Source organism: Thunnus maccoyii, chromosome 6, assembly GCF_910596095.1.
Source record: "Thunnus maccoyii chromosome 6, fThuMac1.1, whole genome shotgun sequence".
Taxonomy (NCBI): domain Eukaryota; kingdom Metazoa; phylum Chordata; class Actinopteri; order Scombriformes; family Scombridae; genus Thunnus; species Thunnus maccoyii.
This window is the reverse complement of record NC_056538.1, coordinates 6165028-6185674: the sequence shown is the minus strand read 5'-3', so window position 1 is coordinate 6185674 and position 20647 is coordinate 6165028. Positions and strand designations below refer to the sequence as shown.

Sequence of the window (20647 nt, the reverse complement as noted above, 5' to 3'; positions counted from 1 at the left end):
AATAAAGAATTTCCCAAAATGTTGAACTATCCTGTTCATTTAATATTTTTCATACTTATTTCTTACATTACAGCCATGCTTTTCTGCTCACATGTTCTTGTAACATTTAATTGGCCATTTTCTTCTGTTTATGTTTTTCTTTGCTCTATTCGACTAATTGCTGCCACAACCAGTTTTTCCCTCAGGGATCATCATAGTTCCACACCAACACACATCGCCATGTTTACAACAGTATGTCAGCCCATGCAGCTCACCACGCAGTGTACCACAGCAACCCATTCAGCTGTCAGCTTCCCCTTCACAGAGCAGCAAGATGTCTCCTACTTCACTGTAAAATCCATTCTCAGTGTTTGTGCACTGGAGGCTTCAAGTTTTCACATCACACTTGTGTAAATTTCCTACTGGACCAGGATTAGCTTCCAATCTAGTTGTGATGTCACAAATCGCACTAGAAGGTATGCCCCTTAAACTCAGGGTTTTTGATTAGCGCAGAGAAACTTTCCTCCCTCAGCAGATGAATGTGAAAACAGCTTTTAAGTATCAAACTCTTCACATACATTATTTGTATCATTCTGCACAGTGAAGCTCAAACATCCAGCTGTGGGAACAAGAAGAAAAACACATTTTTGAATGGAGGGAAGCTTTAAGAAACCTTTCAGAACACATATTAATACAATAATAAACCAAAAAACACACATTTTTGCAATCTATTTACTTTTTCACTCACTTACAGATGCTACAAATGTTAGTAAGGTTGCAAAATAGCCTATAAAATGTGATGTTTACATACATATACTGTGTTACAAATAGGCTACTGTAGCTGTGTGGTACTTATCAAACACAAAATAGTCAGCACAGTAATCACAAATAACAGTCACTGTCTTGTGCTTGTTGCAACATTTTTGGGTTTACTGGGAACAGTGTTTTTTTTCAGTCAGAGCTCGTGTCCTCATGCTTATATTCTGCTTCTGAATGATCTGATTCATCACTTGGTGCAAATATACAATCCTCACCATCAATTGCTTTAGGCATGTCTTTATTTTCAGAGTTCCTTTCATCCAAACTGTGTCAGGTACACTGCAGAGCTAATGCTGCGCCATCATGTTATTCTGACAGTGAGCTAACATAGACAGATTTCTTCCTCCTTTTGTCTTTGTTTGTTCTTCACTGACATAACTGTGCCACCATGAAGCCAAACAGGAAATCACAACATTACCCACTATGACGTGAAACACATACACCCAAGATACACATCTCAGGTATCTACTGAAAACTTTTTAGAGAAAAACTTGAGAAAAAACAATATTTATTGCAACAACTTTGACTCCAGTTGAGGGTTAAATTGAACTGAATTGAACACTTGTCTTTTTATGTCTTCAACATTCTTTCCCTTCCTTTTTTAATATGAATGAGGGTTTCACCTAACTGATGCCCACATACATTATATAAAACCCCTGTCCATATGCCGCATGCATTTACAGTGGTAAGAAAAAAAAAGCATAATTTCCAACTACTTCATGGTGTGTAATCTATTTTTTCATATCAACAAATTACCACAGTCATCATCAATGGTCCGTCCACATTTGCAAGGCTAATCAGTGAACTCATTGGGAACATTAGGTGATCAAATTAGCGCTGATAAATGTTCCATTATTGCTGTGACGCATGGTACCTGTTGAATAAGACGTAAAAAACACTTTTCCATCAGTTGCTATGCTACCTCCTCAATCATTGTCAGTGACAGGGAAATTTTGGACAAGCAATCAAACAGAACACGATGGGCAATACAAATATTCTTCTTTTGCTAATGTATTCATTGGAAAATAGATGGCTCAGTGTTTGTACCATTCAGCTCGGTCCCAGTGGACTCTGTCTCTCTCCCTTACATAACTGTATCCCCTGCTGCATTATCTGTCAGATACCGTCCACTGATAATTAGATATCACACACACACACACTCAGTCCTTCCATAGCTGTTTGGTACATTCACTGCTGTTCCCTTGATCTTTAGCACAGCATCATAAATAAATAAATAAATAAATAAATGCTATCATTAAATGACGCCATTAAAGCTTTAACTGCTGTCAATAATTAATTCCGTAGATATTTTTAAACTGTTTATCAAATACACTTTTATTTGATAAACAGTTACAAACTGAAACAGAAACTTTACATTTCAATACAGAGAATTGTCATATATAGCTATGTGTGCATTTCTTAATCTTTTTTTTTTTTTTTTTTTTTTTTTTACCTATTTTTGGCTCCAACCCAATCACAGCAGAATCATTGGTCAGAGATTATAAATTTGCCAAAGGCCTAAAGGTCATTATACATTTATGACATGCTGTTAAAGATGATTGGCAGCTGGTGTGGTTGGAGACAAGCATTATTTTAGACAAGGAAGTTTAGAGGAGCAGGTCTCCAGCCTGAACATGGCCATGGAGTTGACAAGAGTGTCTATCTTGGTGCTCTTTCTGCTGGTGGTGTGTGGATCATCTAATGCCAAAGGTAAGAGAAGACCAGTTCTTCCACTTCTTCCTCTGGATACTTTTTTTTTGGGAGGTTCCAACATCCTTATACTTTCTTTATTCAAACTTCAAAATGGTCAACTCGTTTAGGATCTGTGTTTCTATTTAAATTTGGGATATCTTTCAAACTTTTTATAATAAACGTTTAAATAACTTTTTCTTGCTGCTTTTGATACTACACTTCCATTTGAACCTTTTCATCTCATCTTCAACCCCTCCTCTTCATCCCTTTTTCTTACAAATTTCAAGTGCTTTCATCACTTACACTTAAACTGGCACTTCAACTTCTTTCACTTGTCACTTATTAACTGACACTGATTATTCTCAACAGACAGTTCAGCTACTTTCAGATCTTACACTTAAATCCATTTCAACTGCTTACAGTTCACACATGAACTGTCTTCAGAGCTTCCACTTCAACTGACATTTCAACTGCTTTCATCTCTCTCTTTAATTGACAGTTCCACACCTTTCATAGCTTAAGATGGATATACTGTACTTCCGTGTTAAAGGGTTATGTTGTACCTACGGTGGCTTTGTAGAAATAGAACTGTGATTGGCTTCTTATGTTTTTACTACAGGTTTCAGATGGTGTTGAAAATTGTTGACAGTGAAGACAACATTAAGGAAGTTTAAAAAAGACTAGTCTTATTGCCAGTCATACACATCTAGCTAAGCTGTTACACTGCAGACCTTATGTTCACCGCAATCGCACAGTGACGGTCTCTTTTTCAGTAATGAGACAAAACTAAATATTATTAGTTACCTGGATATAACTCCAGTTCTATAAGTGTGTCTGGAGCTCTCCATCACTCTGATACACTAAGTAAATGAAAGAATGTAAACACAGTAACTGTGGGGATTATAAAGTACGATATGGCCTTATCAGGGGCAATACATGCATCTTGCATTGAGGTGATATTAACGGGTGAAATCCAACTTTCAACCATAAACTATAAACCTACGCTGTAGGCATCTACAGTTGGACTACTGATGACCCCTTGTTTTACGCCTTGACTCACACTTCAAACCCTCTAAGGTCTTGGATTTTCACTTTTGAACAACCCTTCTATCCAATAACTTCCACTGTTCATACACAATATAGTCCAACTGTTTTCAGTGCTTGCACTTCAGCTGACACTTCAACTTTCTGCACTTCTATGTGAACTGCTATTTCAACTTCTTTCAGTATTTGTATTTCATCCGCCACTACAATACCAACTCTGTCAGTATTGGATGGCTGTGGCTCAAGAGGTGGAGCGGGTCATTGATCACAGAGTTGGAAGTTCAGTCATGTCGAAGTGTCGTCTAGCAAGACACTGAACCCTTGGTTGCTTCCAATGGACAGACCAGTGCCTTGCATGGTGTGTGAGTGTGAACAGGTGATTGAGAGGCTCATTGTAAAGTGCTTTGTCTGTTAAGGTAGAAATATATAAGGTGCTCTATAAGTGCAGTCCATCTACCATTTCAAAGATTTCAACTGCAAAAATTCAGCAGTGAGCACACGTAGATTTCCTTTAAAATTAAGCCTTTTCTTGATCCCTTCCCTCTCTTGCTTTCACACAAACCTTGGTGTTTTTCATTCACGACAAATGTTGTTCAAAATGTTGAACTTGATCCTCACCTTTTTACCTCGGAGTCAGACTTCTTTCAGTTTTCTGCGTGTTCTTGTGAAACTTAATCATCTGCCATTTGAGACTTGCTTTCTCCTCTCGCTTTGTGCTCTGTTTCTGCCCTCATTCCAGTCTCCCCTTTTCTTCTTAATGATTCCTCAGCTTCCACCTTTCCTTTCATTCTTCACAATCATTTACTTTCTCTGCGCACTTTCTTACCCATTGGTTTTATAAGGGGCTTCCAAACTTGTCAAATCAGCACACTCAGCACTCGTGGTGTTGTACAACTGGCTGCTATCAATATTTACTGTGTATTGGTGGATTACTTTATCTATTGTGCCTGTTAACAGTGCAGAAAGATGTACTGTAGTAGATAAGAGAGCATGGGAGTGAGGTGTGACAGCTGTTGCTACAAACAAACATACTACCACACACATTCAAGTCCCTAAGGCCTCAACAAAGAGCAATCTGCCCGGTTTTTAATTCTGCTGTCATTGATCTCTGCAGGATGCACAGAACGGCTCTTTATCTGTCAGTATTCAGTAGAAGTTTGTTCAAAGTGCAAAGTTACACCTGTAGTGTGAGCTGTGATTCCCAAAAATCACATGTTGTGCTTTAATCTGTAGCTTTTGTACTGCAGTTCCTTTTTTTGTTGCCTATTATGTTGTAAAACCCACAGTGCAGATACACTTTTCCCCAAAGTAGGTTTCGACTGATCTGACATTTCATAACCAATACTTTAATTTATATCAACATTCCAAATATTTCTGTCTGATCTGTGTGTTTACCTACAGTTGAGGAGGAGAACCCGGAGTTCTGGAGGTCACAGGCTCGGAAGACTTTACAAACAGCATTGGACAGGAAGCTGAACACCAATGTGGCCAAGAACATCCTGTTTTTCCTTGGAGATGGTAGGTTACACATGGTCATTTCCTCACAGTAATAACACTGTACAGTCTTGCCTCGCTGAGTTGGTAAGATGAGCAGAATCAGGAATTACTGTCTGACCCACTTTTTAGAATAATTTTGGCACTTGTCTCCTCCGTTTCCTGTCTCAGTTTCACCAAAACAAACAGACAGAGAAAACAAGATGTGGCTGTGTACAGCGAATGAACAAGAAATAAAGACTTTGATCTTTACAGCAGAAAAATAATACAGAGAGACATTTCAATTATAACAGAGTAGGTTATGACTGTACCAAGGATGAATAGAAAATGTATGTGTGTGTGCATTAGGTATGGGAATCACAACCTACACAGCAGCTCGTATCCTCAAGGGACAGCTGCAGAACAAGACAGGAGAGGAGACAGTGATGACCATGGACACCTTCCCCAATGTGGGCTTGGCTAAGGTACACACACACACACAATCAAACAAACACACACAAACAAACACACATACAGACTCAAATGGACAGATGTACACATGCTTGCCCAAATGTACAAACACAAATATGTAAATGCCTGGCTGTTTCCTGCATTCATCCATTACAATAATCCAAGAAAAGAACCTACTGCATATTTGCTGTTCCAGCTACTATTATTACTATTCATACAGTTGAGGCAATTTTATTTACATAGCCAGAAATTACACTTTTGTCTCAGAGGGGTTTGCAATTTGTACAACATATCTTTAGAGTGCCAGGTGGCAAATGAATGCACAAATGGTGCATTCATTTATTATTTGCTGTAATTGTAAGTAAATAAATAAAGTTTTTTAAAGGCAGAGTGCAGCATCTATGTTTTAGGTATGGTGTTGTTTCTAGGGCAATTATTTATGGGGATAAATAATAAACAAAACCATAAAAAGAAGGCATTTGAACCTTTCTATCATGCAGTCTGTTGGCCAGCCTGAAAACCTTTGCAGGGCATAATGCAGATATGATGGATATTTGAAAATATTAATCAAATTTCACTCTTCTGTTACATTATACATGTGTCTTGATGTTTTTATTCCCCTTCTGTATATTTTCATAATTCCTTTTACATTTTTATGTTATACACTATATATACGTAAAGTGAATTACATACTTTAAATGTATTTCAGTTTTTATTGCAGCTTTTCAGTAAGAAATTGTCAAATTTTTTACAAAGACAAAACACACAATGAAAACCTTATGGTGAAATAAATGATCATTTAAGGAGAAGAAATTAAGTCATAGAGAAGAAGTGCTACAGACAGAAAGAAAAAAATAAGTCGATATTTAAAAGATTAATTTACTGTTCATTGTTATGGTTCCATTTACTTGATAGATTGCAGTGCTGTAATTGTTGCTTATGTTACGCTTAATGCCTCATTTGCTGTTTTCTTATTATATCCTATTTTTCATGTCTGGTATCATTTATTTTCCTCTGCAAGAAGACCATTTTTTCCACACAGTGGTCATTAAAGTTTATTTTGTCTAACAGTATATTTTATTAAAGGTTCTTTCTGTGTGTGTGTGTGTGTGTGTGTGTGTGTGTGTGTGTGTATTGTGCAGACCTACAGTGTGGACTTCCAGATTCCAGACAGTGCAGCCACAGCTACTGCGTATCTGTGTGGAGTGAAAACCAACCTGAACACCGTTGGAGTCAGTGCAGCTGCTCGCAACGGTGCCTGCAAGACTCAGAAGGGCAATGAGGTCACATCCATCCTGAAGTGGGCCAAAGATGCTGGTAAGACCAGCACAGGACAGTGTAATAGAGTAGAGTAAATACATGCATTATAAATGTTATTCATTTCTTCATGAAAGCTTAAAGAAACAAAAAAAACATAATTTCAGTTTATGTTTTATGTTCTTTTGTCTTTTCAGACCTTTTTCACATTTTCAGGACATACTGTGTTGTTTGGAATCTTTAAAAACTGTGTGTGTGACATCATACATCACTGTAGGCTTCAGCACTTCAACAAAGCAACAGGAGATTTACTTACACTTTCTCTGACACTTCAACTGCTTTCACTCATTATATAATAACTAACTTGAACAGATTTTCATTACTCCACAGGCGGTTTGGATGTTACACTACTATTTCTACTGCTCGGAGTGCCCACACTTGAACTGTCTTCAGTTCTTCCACTTCAACTACTACTACTTTTACCACTTACACATTAACTGACATGTCAGCTGCTTTGAAGTTACAGATGCTTCACAGGAGGCTTTATAGATGTTAACAAATACATTGATGAGCACAAATAAATGCCCTCACATCTTCTTACAACTACATTATAGAGTGTGAATTGTTTATATACTGCTTGTGAAAGCCTAACAGGGGAGGTTGAAATAAATGGTTGCTTTCAGTTTAAATGAATGATTTAAAGGTGAGTCTGGGCTGCTGAAGCACAGTCACTGTGATCAATATTTTACTCAGACTCCAGGGAGAAAACTAATCCATTAATTCATTGTTTGACCAGTGGGTCCATTATGCTAAATGCCAAACTTATAAAATCCAGTGAAAAGGATGAACTAATGCAACATCTGTTACACTAACAAAAGTGGAGATTTTCTGCAAATGTAAACAAACTCATGAAAAAATATAGTTTATACTGGCATGACTGGCAATGCTGAAGGAAATATAATGCAGGGTGTCTTTAGACGGTGCTGTGTTTGAAACAACAAATTGGATTTTGTGTCTCTTTGTTGAGGAGAAGGCAGATACCTGACACAGCCCTGCTGTGTCACACTTTAGTTCTGGCTTCTGACAAAAGAAAATCCCTCAGGTCTTATACAGCCCCAGCAAAACCCGATTTTACAGCTGAGCGCTCTGCTGTGAGCCGCAGTGCCCTGTCAGAGTGGTATTACTGGGCCACCGGGGAGCCCAGAGAAACAGCAGCCTGCGGCCACAGGTTACACTGCAGAATAATGTGCTGCACAGGGAAGCACCTTGACTTTTATCATGTTCCCGTGTTATCAACAGCCATAAATATCTCATAATACACAGAGTGTCATGGCCCTGACCCCAGTACAGCACTGGAGGCTGGCACTCACAATTAGGTTTTTTCGTCTTTAACCAGAGGAGAACCTTATTTGTTTCCTTGAAACCTCATTTTAGAAGAAGTTTTGAAAAGAGTTTACATACACCTTTTATTTTGCTATAAAGGAACATTTTATACACAATTTGTTCCTAACCTGTGGACCCCCTGAGAGATCGCAGGATAAGAGGTTTTGTAAAATTAATAATTAGATTTGAAAGAAGAAGAAAAACATTTCTGCTTCACAAAAATATGTTTATTTGTTCTGACCTGACTTTTCTTAAATTTTTTTTTTTTATTATGAATAAATTAAGAGTTTACTTCTTTGGAAACTAAAAACTATTAAAATGAAATTTCACTCCTTTGTTGAACTGCTCACAGCTCAATGCAACCCGTGAAGGTTGCCAGTAAGCATTGCTATAAAGGACCACAAGTCAAAAAGGTTGCAAACCAGTGATTTAAGCTCTTCACCTGCACTGATGACACACCAGTGAGTCCTTTATTCATTGTCAGGCATTGTTCAAACTCACATGTCTTTATCATTGATTCTCGGTTACCAGATATGTATTATTTGAAATAGAATTTTAATGTGATGCAATGTTGCAGCCACCAAAATATGACATACATAATACATGCTGTATGTTTGCAGGAAAATGAGACAATCATAGGGAAATTTTCGCTGGTCTTAAAAAGGAATTTTAGGGCATCAAGGTGATTAAAAGGACAATAAGTATATTTACTACCTCAAAGCACAACATAATCATCATTTACAGTGTCTACAGGGGGTTGAGAAAGTTGTTGATTAATAGCTTAATCATCTCCTGGCCAGCTGCTCAGAGTTTTAGCTTTAAAAACATACATTTCAGAGCAAAACTTACTCAAACACAGAGCAGAGCTGATATTCTGTACATGTAAGCTTACATTACATCTTCTGTGCATTAAGCATGGAAACTGTATATCTTTCAGGCAAGTCTGTCGGCATTGTCACAACCACACGGGTGCAACATGCCACCCCAGCAACCACCTATGCCCACAGTGCCAGCAGGAAGTGGTACAGTGACGCTGACATGCCCGCTGCCGCCAAGAAAGACGGCTGCACCGACATCTCCTCTCAGCTCCTCAATAACACAGACATAGATGTAAGGTTCTCCATCGCTCATATTGTTCTAATGTTTAATGCTTTTTGAATGATATTCTATTAAATTGCATGTAAATGTGTGTTTGTGTCTATGTGTGTGTTTCCAGGTGATCATTGGTGGTGGTAGAAAGTATATGACCCCTAAGGGCACCAAGGACCCAGAATACCCCAAGGACTTTGCCTCCAGGGGCAAAAGACAAGACGGACGCAACCTCATCAAAGAATGGCAGAGCATGAAAGTGGGAAAGGTAACACTTCTGTTTAACTAGACACAGTGAGCAAGACAGCTGTCTTATTCATAGCAATAGCTTCATGAAGGAGTCTCAGGTGAAAAGAAGCCTGCAAATAACGGAAGGCAGCCAAGTGTGAAATCAGAATTCAACCAAGAGCAGGTGCTTTTTAATGTAATGGTGACTAATATAACGGAAAACAAACAACGATCATATGAGAAATATGAGGACTTTATCGAGCCTCTCCCTTATCATCAGTGACGAAACCTGGGGTCATTGGGTGTTTCTGGTCTTTCAACAATCATACAACCTCGCTCAGGCAACCCAGTCGGGGTTGATCAGGCCCTAGCTTGTGTCCAAGTGGCCACGGATCCCTCTTGATTCATGGCCATCCTCATGCCCTCTCTGCAGCCTTGGTAGTGTTTTTGATGGCTTTTTTACTGTGTAGCCCTGTGATGCCAAGGAGCTTGAGGGCCTTGTAGAAAGACTGGTCAGCAAAGCGTCTGCAGTCCATCTCAATAGGGACACACTACACCCACCATCCTTGCCTCAGCACCTGCAAACCAGGTCCTCATACTTGGCCCTCTTCCCCTCATAGGCCTCTTCCTTCAGGTCTTCCCAATACTTTCAATATATGAAAGTAGAGTACTTGGAATTCTGCTTTGGTTTTTCTGTTAAAGGCAGCCTGACCTTAGAAAGTTCTTTATTCTTTAACGATTACAGATGGTAAAATTATATACGATGATCTCACGCTGGGTTAAACTGCTCAGTAAAACTGCACATTTCAGCTGCTGACAGTTGGGCACCTCCTTTTAAATGTCAGGCTCTTTACTCCTTCAAAGAGTAACTACACACAGTGTAAGAGCTCTACTTCTGCTGCCATCTAGTGTTTGAACTTTTCACCTTTCTGCTCACTTTGGTCCCATCCAGATAGCGATGTGACAGACATTAGACATTTTAGGCAGAGATAAAATTTACCATAACCTTAAAACAGTGGCAATTATTCATATAGTGTAAACTTATCTATGTAATTTTGTCTCTAATTTTGATATCAGTGCATAATTTGACAACAACACAATATGGGTTTTTAAAAATGCTGCACTTCAATTCCCAGCTTGTAAACAAACACACAGGCAGGTGAGAAAGGACTATACAACAGAAAGTGACTCATGCAGCAAAGAAAAGCTCTTTCAGTGACTCACAACAAGCACAAAGACTTTTACTATCTTCCTCCCACTCCGTGTGTGAATGTTGATGTCCTGTGTGTCACACAGGTAGCCCACTACGTGTGGAATAAAACTGATTTCGACACTGTTGACCCTGAAAACACAGACTACCTCATGGGTGAGTTTTTTATACTTCCATTTTCCCTCTCATGCTATTCAGCAGAGCAGTACGTGAAGGCAAAGCGTTCCCATCAGGAACACAACATCAATAGGCCTGTAGTGTCCTTGGTTCACTGATCAGCTTACTCATTTCATCTTGTATGACTGATGCGAGTCCTGAATACACGACTCATCTTTACTGGAAACTACTGTATCTGACCTACATTATGTTTTCAAGGTGCAAAAACATGTGATGCTTTTATCTAATCTTTGGTCAGCTTTGTTTACTATAACCAGAAATGGTGATATCAATGTTCAGCTGTGATTTTCATATTATTATGATTATTATATTTATAGTATATTATAGTGAGTTGTGTAGGCTGTAACCCTTAACATATGAAGTCTCTAAATTCACTTTTGAGCAGTATCCATTTCTAATTTTAAATAATGTGTTCATTGTATCATTAATACAATGCAATGATAATTGCATATATCAAACATACATCAAATGGACAAACCAACTTCCCATCTAACTTTGGGCATAAATTGAATAAGTGTATTACCCAAAATGTCGTGCTATTTCTTTCACTTTTCTTTGTGAAACAACTCTCAACCAGATAAACTGACCACCAAAAACAGTGCTATAAGTATGACAATACTTTCCAAAGTGTCCTGCTGTTCAAGGCATTTCCTCTGCCACTCTTTGCCTCCACCGTGTTCACTATAGACTGTTTTTCAGGACATTTTGACCTTTTCATAGCAGAAAAAGCACAGGTGTAACTAATAACATTAATATGGCTCTATTCTATTCAAGTGCCCCTATGAGCCACATCAGTGAGCTAGCATGACAGCAGAACCCTGGAGCTGGTATATAATTATCTTAATAACACCTGTGTTTTTCTTGTTTTTACAAACTATGACCTCACCCGGGGTCCACTCCAGATATTGTCTGATATCTGTAACAAATAAATTTCTAAACTCAGCTGAAATGATGGTAGTAGAAGCTCATATGCTGCCCAGAGAGTCATTTTAGTTTCCTCCATCTCCATCACATTTGATTACGTGTCATAGGTCAATCCTTAATTCCAAAAGTTAAGGCTGCAATAGGAAACTTTGGAGTTCAGCAGCTAAAAGTGGCAGTAGGGGATAACAGACAGGTGATAAATGAAAGGAAAAACCTAAATAAATGAGATATGAGATATATAACGAAGATACTCTATCAAAACACCAAATGAGGGAATATCTTTTGGAAAAGCATTGAAGCTGTTCTGGATTGTGGAACAATAATTTTAGACTTATTGTTGATTTTTCCACTAATTTGTCACCATCTGTAACTATTGAATTCAATGATGTTTGAAGCACTTCAGTACCCTGGAAGCATGATGTCAGTGATCACAGTGTCTTCTTTGTGCTGTGTGCTGGTGTGGAGGAGATATGGAGATATTGATATATGAGGATATTGAGCCATTATGCTTTTTCTAGGCTTTGTGCTCACTTTGCTGCTAAGGAGACTTTGGGTTCTGCCCGTACATTGTGATTATTCACTTCCTGTGAGCTGAAAATAGAGGGAGGAGGAGGATAGGATTCCTCTGCTGTGGCCCCGCTGTAGGCTGAACATACTGTATTTTTACACAAAACTGTTGCATGGTTTAATTTGGTTTTCTTCTCTTTTCCCTCAGCTCTGTTTGAACCTGGTGATCTGCGCTTCGAAACAGAGAGGGACCCAAGCATGGACCCATCCATCGTCGAGACCACAGAAAAGGCCATCCGCATCCTCCAGAAAAACCCTAAAGGCTTCTTCCTGCTAGTGGAGGGTGAGGACAAGAGCTTCATCCCCCTTCCACACACTCCCCATCACTTAATCTGTCAATCAAAGGTTGGATAGTGAAATCCCTGGAGAGGTGAAGGCTAAAAATAGGAAAATGCATGTTTGGTCCAGGTGGATCAATTGAATCATTGATCCTGTAATAGTCAAAAAGGCAGTCCTGGCGGCAATTGAACAATGACATTACGATATTTGATGTTGTTTGCTAAAGTACCGATATGTATTTGCATTTATATGACAGCAACTTCAGCACTGATATTATAGTTAGTTTGAGGCGATCCTCATGGTATCCGCTGTAGCGACAACCTCGAGAATACATCGTGTTAGAGAACAGTGTGTACCTGCAGTGGATCCAGTGACTTGACATTGATTCTGCATACAGCTCAATGAGTTTGCCGCAGTGTGTGCTAGCGGAGTGTGGCTGGCTGACGTGTTTCTGTTCCACACGGCTGCCTCAACGGCCTCCTCATCCATCTCTCCTTTAATCTGAGGCACCCTGCCTCCGCCTGGGAACTCCATGGTGCTACTGAGTGTCTTCACAATGACTTTAAAATAACAGGCAAATATATTAATAGAAGCAGGCATATGGTGTACCCAATCACTGACAGCTCACCGAGACCTCAACTTATTAAACCGGAGTCTACTTCGCTTTCCAATATGGCTAGTGGAGGGGACGGGAGCAGTAGAAATGGGCTTAAGTTAAAAAAAAAGAAGAGCTTGATCTCCCTGCAAGAAGGGTGCTCTAAAAGTCAACTTTGATTCACTGCTGGAGAAAGTGTGTTATGTTTTATTCCACTTATTTTATTTCAGACTTGCTTCTATATGAAATACGTTGTGTGCTCACCTCTAACAATGTAAATGCATATCACATTTACTGTGTATATACATATATATACTGGATAGCTCATTAAAATTTCAATTCATTATCCCCTGCAATGATTTAATGCACTTTCTGGGCTGTTTTCTGAATGCTCTGTAAAGTAGATATTACCTCTAAAAGTTGTTTTTAAGTATTTTGAGCAAGTCTGAAGTCATCGTAGAGGCAAGTTCGACTCAAGTATCAAGTCATTCAAGTCAAATCATCTGAGATAGATAAGTCTAAGTTAAGTGTCAAATCATTTGAGAAAAGTCAGAGTCAAGTCCAAAATCATCCCAGACAAATACCAAGTAATACCAAATACAAATACCAAAAATCAAGTCTCAAGTCATTTAAGACAAGTTTGAGCCATTTCATTGTTGTGACTTATGTCTGAATGAAGTCCACATCTCACAGCTCTGCTCCTTTTACTGTGCATCACATACATGAACCACACATGAATCACAAGGATGATGTGTTCTGTCATCTTTATGAATGTTTTAACTCCTTGAAAAAGAGTCTGCATTATCAAATAAAGAGAGCGAGAAAATTGGACGGCAGTTTAAACGAACTTATGAGGAAAAGAATCAGCACTTTAACTATCAAAAAGTACCTGGAGTCATTACCTCATCATCTTTCCTCTTTAACCCTCATTCCTTCTGCGGTCAGGTGGCCGTATTGACCAAGCTCACCACAATGGCCGGGCGTACATGGCGCTTCATGAGGCTGTAGCTTTCGACTATGCCATTGCCAAGGGCCTTGAACTCACCAAAGAGGAGGAAACTCTCACTGTAGTGATGGCTGACCACTCCCACCCTTTTACCTTCAATGGATACCCATTTCGAGGGCAGAGCATTCTGGGTAATTATAAACTGACTTTCTGTATTCAACTCTTCCATTAAAATTCTGTTAAACTGTAAATGCAGGGACTTTGCCTTATCATTTTTTTATTGTATTGACTTGATTTGGTACTGTACAAAGCTTATGGTTAGGGTTAATTTGCTCAGTCACTTTTTCCATATGACAAGAGAGTTTCTCTTTTGGCAGAGGAGAAATCTTCCACCTTTCTTAACTCAAGCTTTTGCGCCACTCCCTCCACCCCCCCACAAGTGTGTTTATACCCAATGACATAGACACCTAAGGTGGCATTTTGTATTTGCTGTGAGTGTGTGTGTGTGTGTGTGTGTGTGTGTGTGTGTGTGTGTGTGTGTGATGCCTCTCTGAGCACTACCTGCTTCCTCTCAGCTTCAGTGCACCTCTGCCACCAGCAGCTTGACATTTCCTCTGCTTTCTCTCCCCCGCAATTACAGACCAGGTAAACACATATAGCTGGCAGCCTTTCTCTCCTTTGCCTTTCTACTTCAGTCCCTCACTCTCTCCTTGTCTCTCTTCCTTCTACTTGTCTCTGACCATCAACACCAATGCCTTTCTCTCTTACATTATTCTCTCTAAGTTTTCCTCTATCTATCAGTCTTTCAGTCTTTCATTAATCTCCCTTTGGAGTGTGTCTCTATCAACCTCACTTACTCTATCCCTCTATTCCTTCAACTCTCTGTCTCCTCTCCATCACTGCTCTCTATCCTTTAAACCTGTGATGAATCGACCACATACAAATAGACAGAAGATATTATCATGGGTTCAACCCTATCTTACAGGAAAATTTAGAGAGGTGGATGTTAATGGAATGCTCTAACTTGTGGGGTCCCTCAGGGGAAAGTCTCAGGGCCATTATTCTTTTTATTATATGTTTCTGATTTAAAATCTGCCTGCACATGTTTTTTATGTAGATGATGCTGTTTTGTTAACATAAAGATAAAATTTCACTGTGAAATATGCTGAGTACTGAGGTGGAGAGTATTGCTGTTTGGATCTCTCATAATAAGCTTTCCCTTCATTTAGAGAAAACTAAGGCCATTGCTTTTGGATTTACTGGTTTGCCTGTGTTGCTTGAACTACTATCAAATATCAGCTTGTTGTGTTCATGGTTTATAATTTAGGCCAGAGCATATGCTATAATTATGTAATTGCTAAATAATGTTTTGGTAAATTCATTTCTCCATCTTAGCATCCATTTAATTCATCACTTTCCCACAATGAGTAACTTCACTCAGATGGTATGTATGTAGATATGTAGGTTTTGAGATACCTGTCTGAAAACTACTCACAGTGAGGTTTTCCAGAGTAATGGGGAAACTGTTTCTGGTGTTATTTCAGGTGTTGAAATAAGTAACATTGTTGTCAAGTTAAGCTAACTAGCTTCCACTCTAGTTAGCCAGTTAGTGGAAGCTAACGATAACTAGCTTCGAATTTCCAAGTGGAATACAAACTTTACACCACAATAAGTCCTCTCAAATGTTGGATGTTAAGGTACAGATGTCTTAGAATGTTAATGGCACTTAACTATGTGGGCTTGTTGAAAAAAAGCAGGGAAAATGACTTGTATCAATCAATCAATATTAATATTTGAAGGCTTCACAGGGGTAAGTTTTTCATTAGCGCACTATAGTAGTGGACAGCATGTCTCCTTGCAATGCTGACTGTCACATGTCAGTCAGCTGCTGCCATGGGAAATGCCCACCCAGAGTCCTGAGGCTTCAACAATGATTGCTCAAACACTGGGGGTCCAAAAACAGTTTTATCCTGCTTTGGAAAATGGAAAATGTGCGCAATAGCTGCAGTATCATTATAGTTCATATTTCCAAGCACAAAAAGTATATGCCTCTATTGTATTGAGGTGTATTGAGGCAGAGGAAAAAAAATCATAAACCAAAACTAAAATGAAAAGGGAAAAAAAAGCTTTTCTGCAAACCAATTCTATAGTGAGGTGGGCCACTTTTCCACTGGGAGCTGCTTATTGTTAGAGTTTCAGTATCTCTGATATTTCAAAGGCTTTTCCACTCCATCCACAATACAGTCCTGTGAAACATGGTCATATTTCTTATTTTTTGGCATGGAAATAATCACATTTTAAGATTCCCCCACAAATATATCATCATCCTCCTTCAGAAGCCTTTATTGATTGAGCACTTGTGTTATGTCATGCTCTTCCCACCCCATCTACTCTCTCCTTCCTGTCCTATCCTTATTTTACCCTCCTCCTCCTCTTCCTCTTCCTCCTCCTCCTCCTCCTCCTCCCAGCGCTGCAGCAGTGATTAATGTGCTTGTGAAACTCTGAGCTCTTCATCAACGGAGAGACTCGCCAGGCTAATGGCTCATCTGGAGAGAAACAGTGAGATACACAACAAGCTCTAGACCTCCTGCAGCACCCTGGGGATGCAGACCCCTTCTGTGTGTGTGTGTGTGTGTGTGTGTGTGTGTGTGTGTGTGTGTATGTGTATGTGTGTGTATTCATGTGTGCAAGTGTTTAGCACTTTGAGGCAGAGAGGAGAAAAAGAAAAACGAGGAAGATAAATCAAAGATAATGTAGATGGTTTTTCTGTATTTTCCAGGTAAATCTCCACTGTGGGCTACAGACATGCTGCCTTACACCACGCTCATGTACGGAAATGGACCTGGACACAAAATCATCAATGGCAAGCGTCCTGACATCCGCAATGTCAACACCAGTAAGACACGCTGAGTGCTTGGTTTTCTTAGTTTTATCAGCAAACTCCCCGACCAGTTACAACAGTCCTTAAACAGCCATGCCTCAGCTTCTTTCTTTACTTTATTTTGAATGTGTTTAAGAACAGAAAAGCTGAAAACATGCATTGAGAATGACCTTTACATTTTACCCTTCTGTGTTTAATACAGTATAACCTTTCCTTATAATACAATCACATGTGCTCTCTCTTTCTCTGACATTTTTTAAATTTGATTTGCATCTCTGTCTATATAAACCAGGAAAGAAAATGACAATTCAGTTAAAATAATATGACTGAAATCCATAGATAATAAGTAAATAAACAAAGATCAATAGATGGGAGGGCTGCTGTTCAAGTAATAAATATAAACTGTAAGCAGTATGTGTTTAAACTGCTCCTCTTCATCCTCAACCCCACATGGATAATTAAAATTTCAGCTCATTAGCATTAGCAATAAATATGTTAGTCACGCTCCATTTAAAGCTGTAGTAATTGATTTTTTTGGACACTTGGGGGCAGCAACAATGACATATCACCTTTTAAGCTGATAACTTGTTAGCAAACAGTGGCTTATTTACACATCCAGCAGACACGGCGCAACAATAGCATTACTTTAGAGTTTTGTTTCTGGCCACCTGACAAATTTAAGTCCAATGTTGAACAATGAGAGCGAACCAAAACAGTAAAGTTGCGGCTCGAAAAAACAAAACAATGAGCTGAAAGAGACTAAAACACTCCATAGAGCTAAAGAGAACTCCGGAGTCGACTGATAATTCTCTATGGGTTCATCACTATGAGCAACTGCTTTCACATACATTAATTTGATCCATTGTTAATATAAAAATAGGGATTATAGCAGTCAAACTGTTGCATGCAATTGTAATGTACTGTGAATGTACAAAATGTATGTATGTCTACCTCTTTTCCAGAAACTAAAGACTACGTCCAGCTTTCTGCGGTGCCCACAGAGTCAGCCACCCACAGTGGAGAGGATGTGGCGGTGCTTGCCCGCGGACCCATGGCCCACCTCTTCCAGGGCGTTAATGAGCAGAGCTACGTCGCCCATGCCATGGGTTATGCTGCATGCGTGGGTGCAGACCTGAGGCACTGCCAGGGGCAAACTACGCCAGATTTGGGTCACACCACCGTGACCAGCGATAGGAATGGGGCCGGGGGAGTCCATGGCTCAGCAGTGTTGCTCAGTAGCCTCCTCAGTGCTCTGCTGGCACATATAGTTCTGATGTAAGAACCCTGTTGATCTCACTCCACTTGCGACATCAGGGAGGTCAGAGGTCAGGGTCATAGGAGGAGGATTGGGCAGAGATTCCAGTGACTCAAGGACACTTCAGCTGGGTGGATGTGTGCAACTGTGCTTCTTGAACTTTGGTTACCTTGTCACTAGCAGAACATCTGGTTAAGACAGAGAAGTAGGTTGTTAGTAGTAGTTTATTGGTCTCATTAAAGCAGAAACAAGTCTGAAAATGAAAGTCTTACAACATGATGAAGGAAAATGGGCTCCAAATGAAGCAATTAACCTAAGTGAATGTAAATTCATCTTGTTTTTACTTCGACAGTTTATTGAATCCCTGTGTCATACCAATAAAGTAGTCCTTAGATTGAGTTGGTTTATTTCATGGAATTCTCATCCCAGGACGTTTGAAGTAATAGTTTAGCATTTTGGGAAATATGCTAATTATTATTACAAGGGGTTTCCATGGGTTGCCTGGTTACCTCACAGTAATGGAGGTTGCCAAACAAGAAGTAACTCCCTGTGATTTTTTTTTTTAAAACTTTTGAGAGAGCCAGACTAGCCTGTTCTCCCTGCTTCAAGTCTTAATGTTAAGCTAAGCTAATCACCTGTTGGCTCTAGCTTTGGCTCATTAGAGTGGTATCAGTCTTAAAGTGAATAAGCATATTTCCCCAAAATATCAAACTATTCCTTTAAGCCATGTTTATATTTATGATTTGAAATATGAACCTATTTAAAGATTCATCTCTGTTGTCACTAATATTGTAAAATAAATATGTTCATTCTAGAGTGCCTACATATGAGTTTCCTTTGGCTCTACTTTAAAATATACTCATATATGTATATTTTCAAATACAGCATATGTCAGACCATATCTGTGTGATTAAATACCTTTTTATATTTGATAAAACAACTCATGATGCAGAAGTTTTCTCAGTCAATGAGATTTAGTTTGTAATAACTATAATTTTACTAAGCTGTGGTACAAGATGAGTGGATGAGTATAAAAATGACTCCTTAGTCCTTTGATCTGGCCGTCCAATATCCGCAGTGCTAATTGAGGTTCGGGGCGGCTGGGTTTGATGACGTTACTACAGCAGTCCATTAATAATGCAAAATATTTAAAGATCAACTATTTTTATCTTTGGGTGACAGATTGTGGTAATTATTTTGGACATCTGTTGGGGTTTGGAGTTTATTAAACCTGATTTTGACTCTCCTTGTACTCATTTAGACTGGCCGGAGGCCATCATTTTTGTTTCAGATGATGGGCCTGCTCTCATCTTTTACACGTACTCAGTCAAGACTCATTTATAGATCATATGGTGGAGAGACGCTCAACAGCTTGAGAGGAGATGCAAGAACAAGTGTTATCTCTTTAGTGTTATATTTATGGGCTAGAAGGAGGTGGAGATGAGGAAGAGTGACTCTTTTTGGCACAAGGTCTTTTTCATCAGATGATCTCGTTCCTACATTTGGAAATGCAGTATGTTGTCCAGTTATGATTTTAAGAGTATTTTTTCCCCCAAAACTTCATACAGTACTGTCAGTTGACATCATACAGTATATGGCATACCAACATGCTGATCTTAACACATGGTATACATGTTCTTTTTATGGATTGGGTAAAGCACACATCATGAGGCAAAACTATAGAAAACAAAGTCCAATTGCCTTGATTTTGAAGCTTTCAAACGTATCTCATGGCCTTCTTCACTAGATGTTATAGTGTGACCAACATTCCAAAGCAACTAAACATTATCTATGACATGTGAGCAACTGACAAATGCCATGAGATGTGGTTAAAAGCTTTGGAAACTCAAACCTTTTTAAAACTACAACTAAACTGACAAGAAATCAGAGAGGGGCTGGGTGGTGTGAGAGTATGTTGGGCAATATTATAGTTAATGAAAATAAAATTCAATAAAAAACTAACAACCCTGTCTGCTACTCAAAGCCACTCTTGAACTTTTTTTTAATGGAAAAACCATATCAGACACAAATTATTATTCAAAACAGAGTATATTTTATATATCTGGAATGGATCTTTAAGTTTTGGAAAACTCAAACCTCTTTAAAACTGCAATTCAAATGACAGGGTCTGAGGAATGAGTGGTGTGAGAGGATGTGGGGCAAGGTTATAGTTAATGAAAACAAAATAAAACTAAAAAGATCAATCTTGCTGTTACAACCAAACTAAAACTGTTTTACAATATTAAAATTAAATTGAAATGTGGGTTCTTGGAATGGCCCTTTATTCATCTATATTTCCTTTTACATCTTCTCTTTCATCTGGAGATGGCGTTTGAGTTGGTCTGGGTCAAAGCATGTGCTGTTCTGTTCGTCTCTAC

General features: G+C 39.0%; 1 protein-coding gene across 1 annotated transcript; it reads left to right on the top strand.

Annotated features, from left to right (window-relative positions):
* Positions 1-2432: 2432 nt before the first annotated feature.
* Positions 2433-19040, top strand: alp3 (alkaline phosphatase 3). Its single transcript, XM_042414443.1, has 11 exons — positions 2433-2508; positions 4936-5052; positions 5377-5492; positions 6621-6795; positions 9056-9228; positions 9335-9475; positions 10732-10801; positions 12462-12596; positions 14133-14324; positions 16913-17029; positions 17977-19040. Exons 1-11 carry the CDS (start codon positions 2433-2435, stop codon positions 18291-18293), a joined length of 1629 nt encoding a protein of 542 aa, XP_042270377.1. The 3' UTR covers positions 18294-19040.
* The last annotated feature ends 1607 nt before the right edge of the window (positions 19041-20647 follow it).

Coding starts and splice junctions, on each gene's coding strand:
- alp3 (XM_042414443.1), top strand. CDS start 2,433: ATGGCCATGGAGTTGACAAGAGTGTCTATCTTGGTGCTCTTTCTGCTG. Junction 5,493..6,620: donor CCAATGTGGGCTTGGCTAAG/GTACACACACAC, acceptor TGTATTGTGCAG/ACCTACAGTGTGGACTTCCA. Junction 12,597..14,132: donor CTTCTTCCTGCTAGTGGAGG/GTGAGGACAAGA, acceptor TTCTGCGGTCAG/GTGGCCGTATTGACCAAGCT.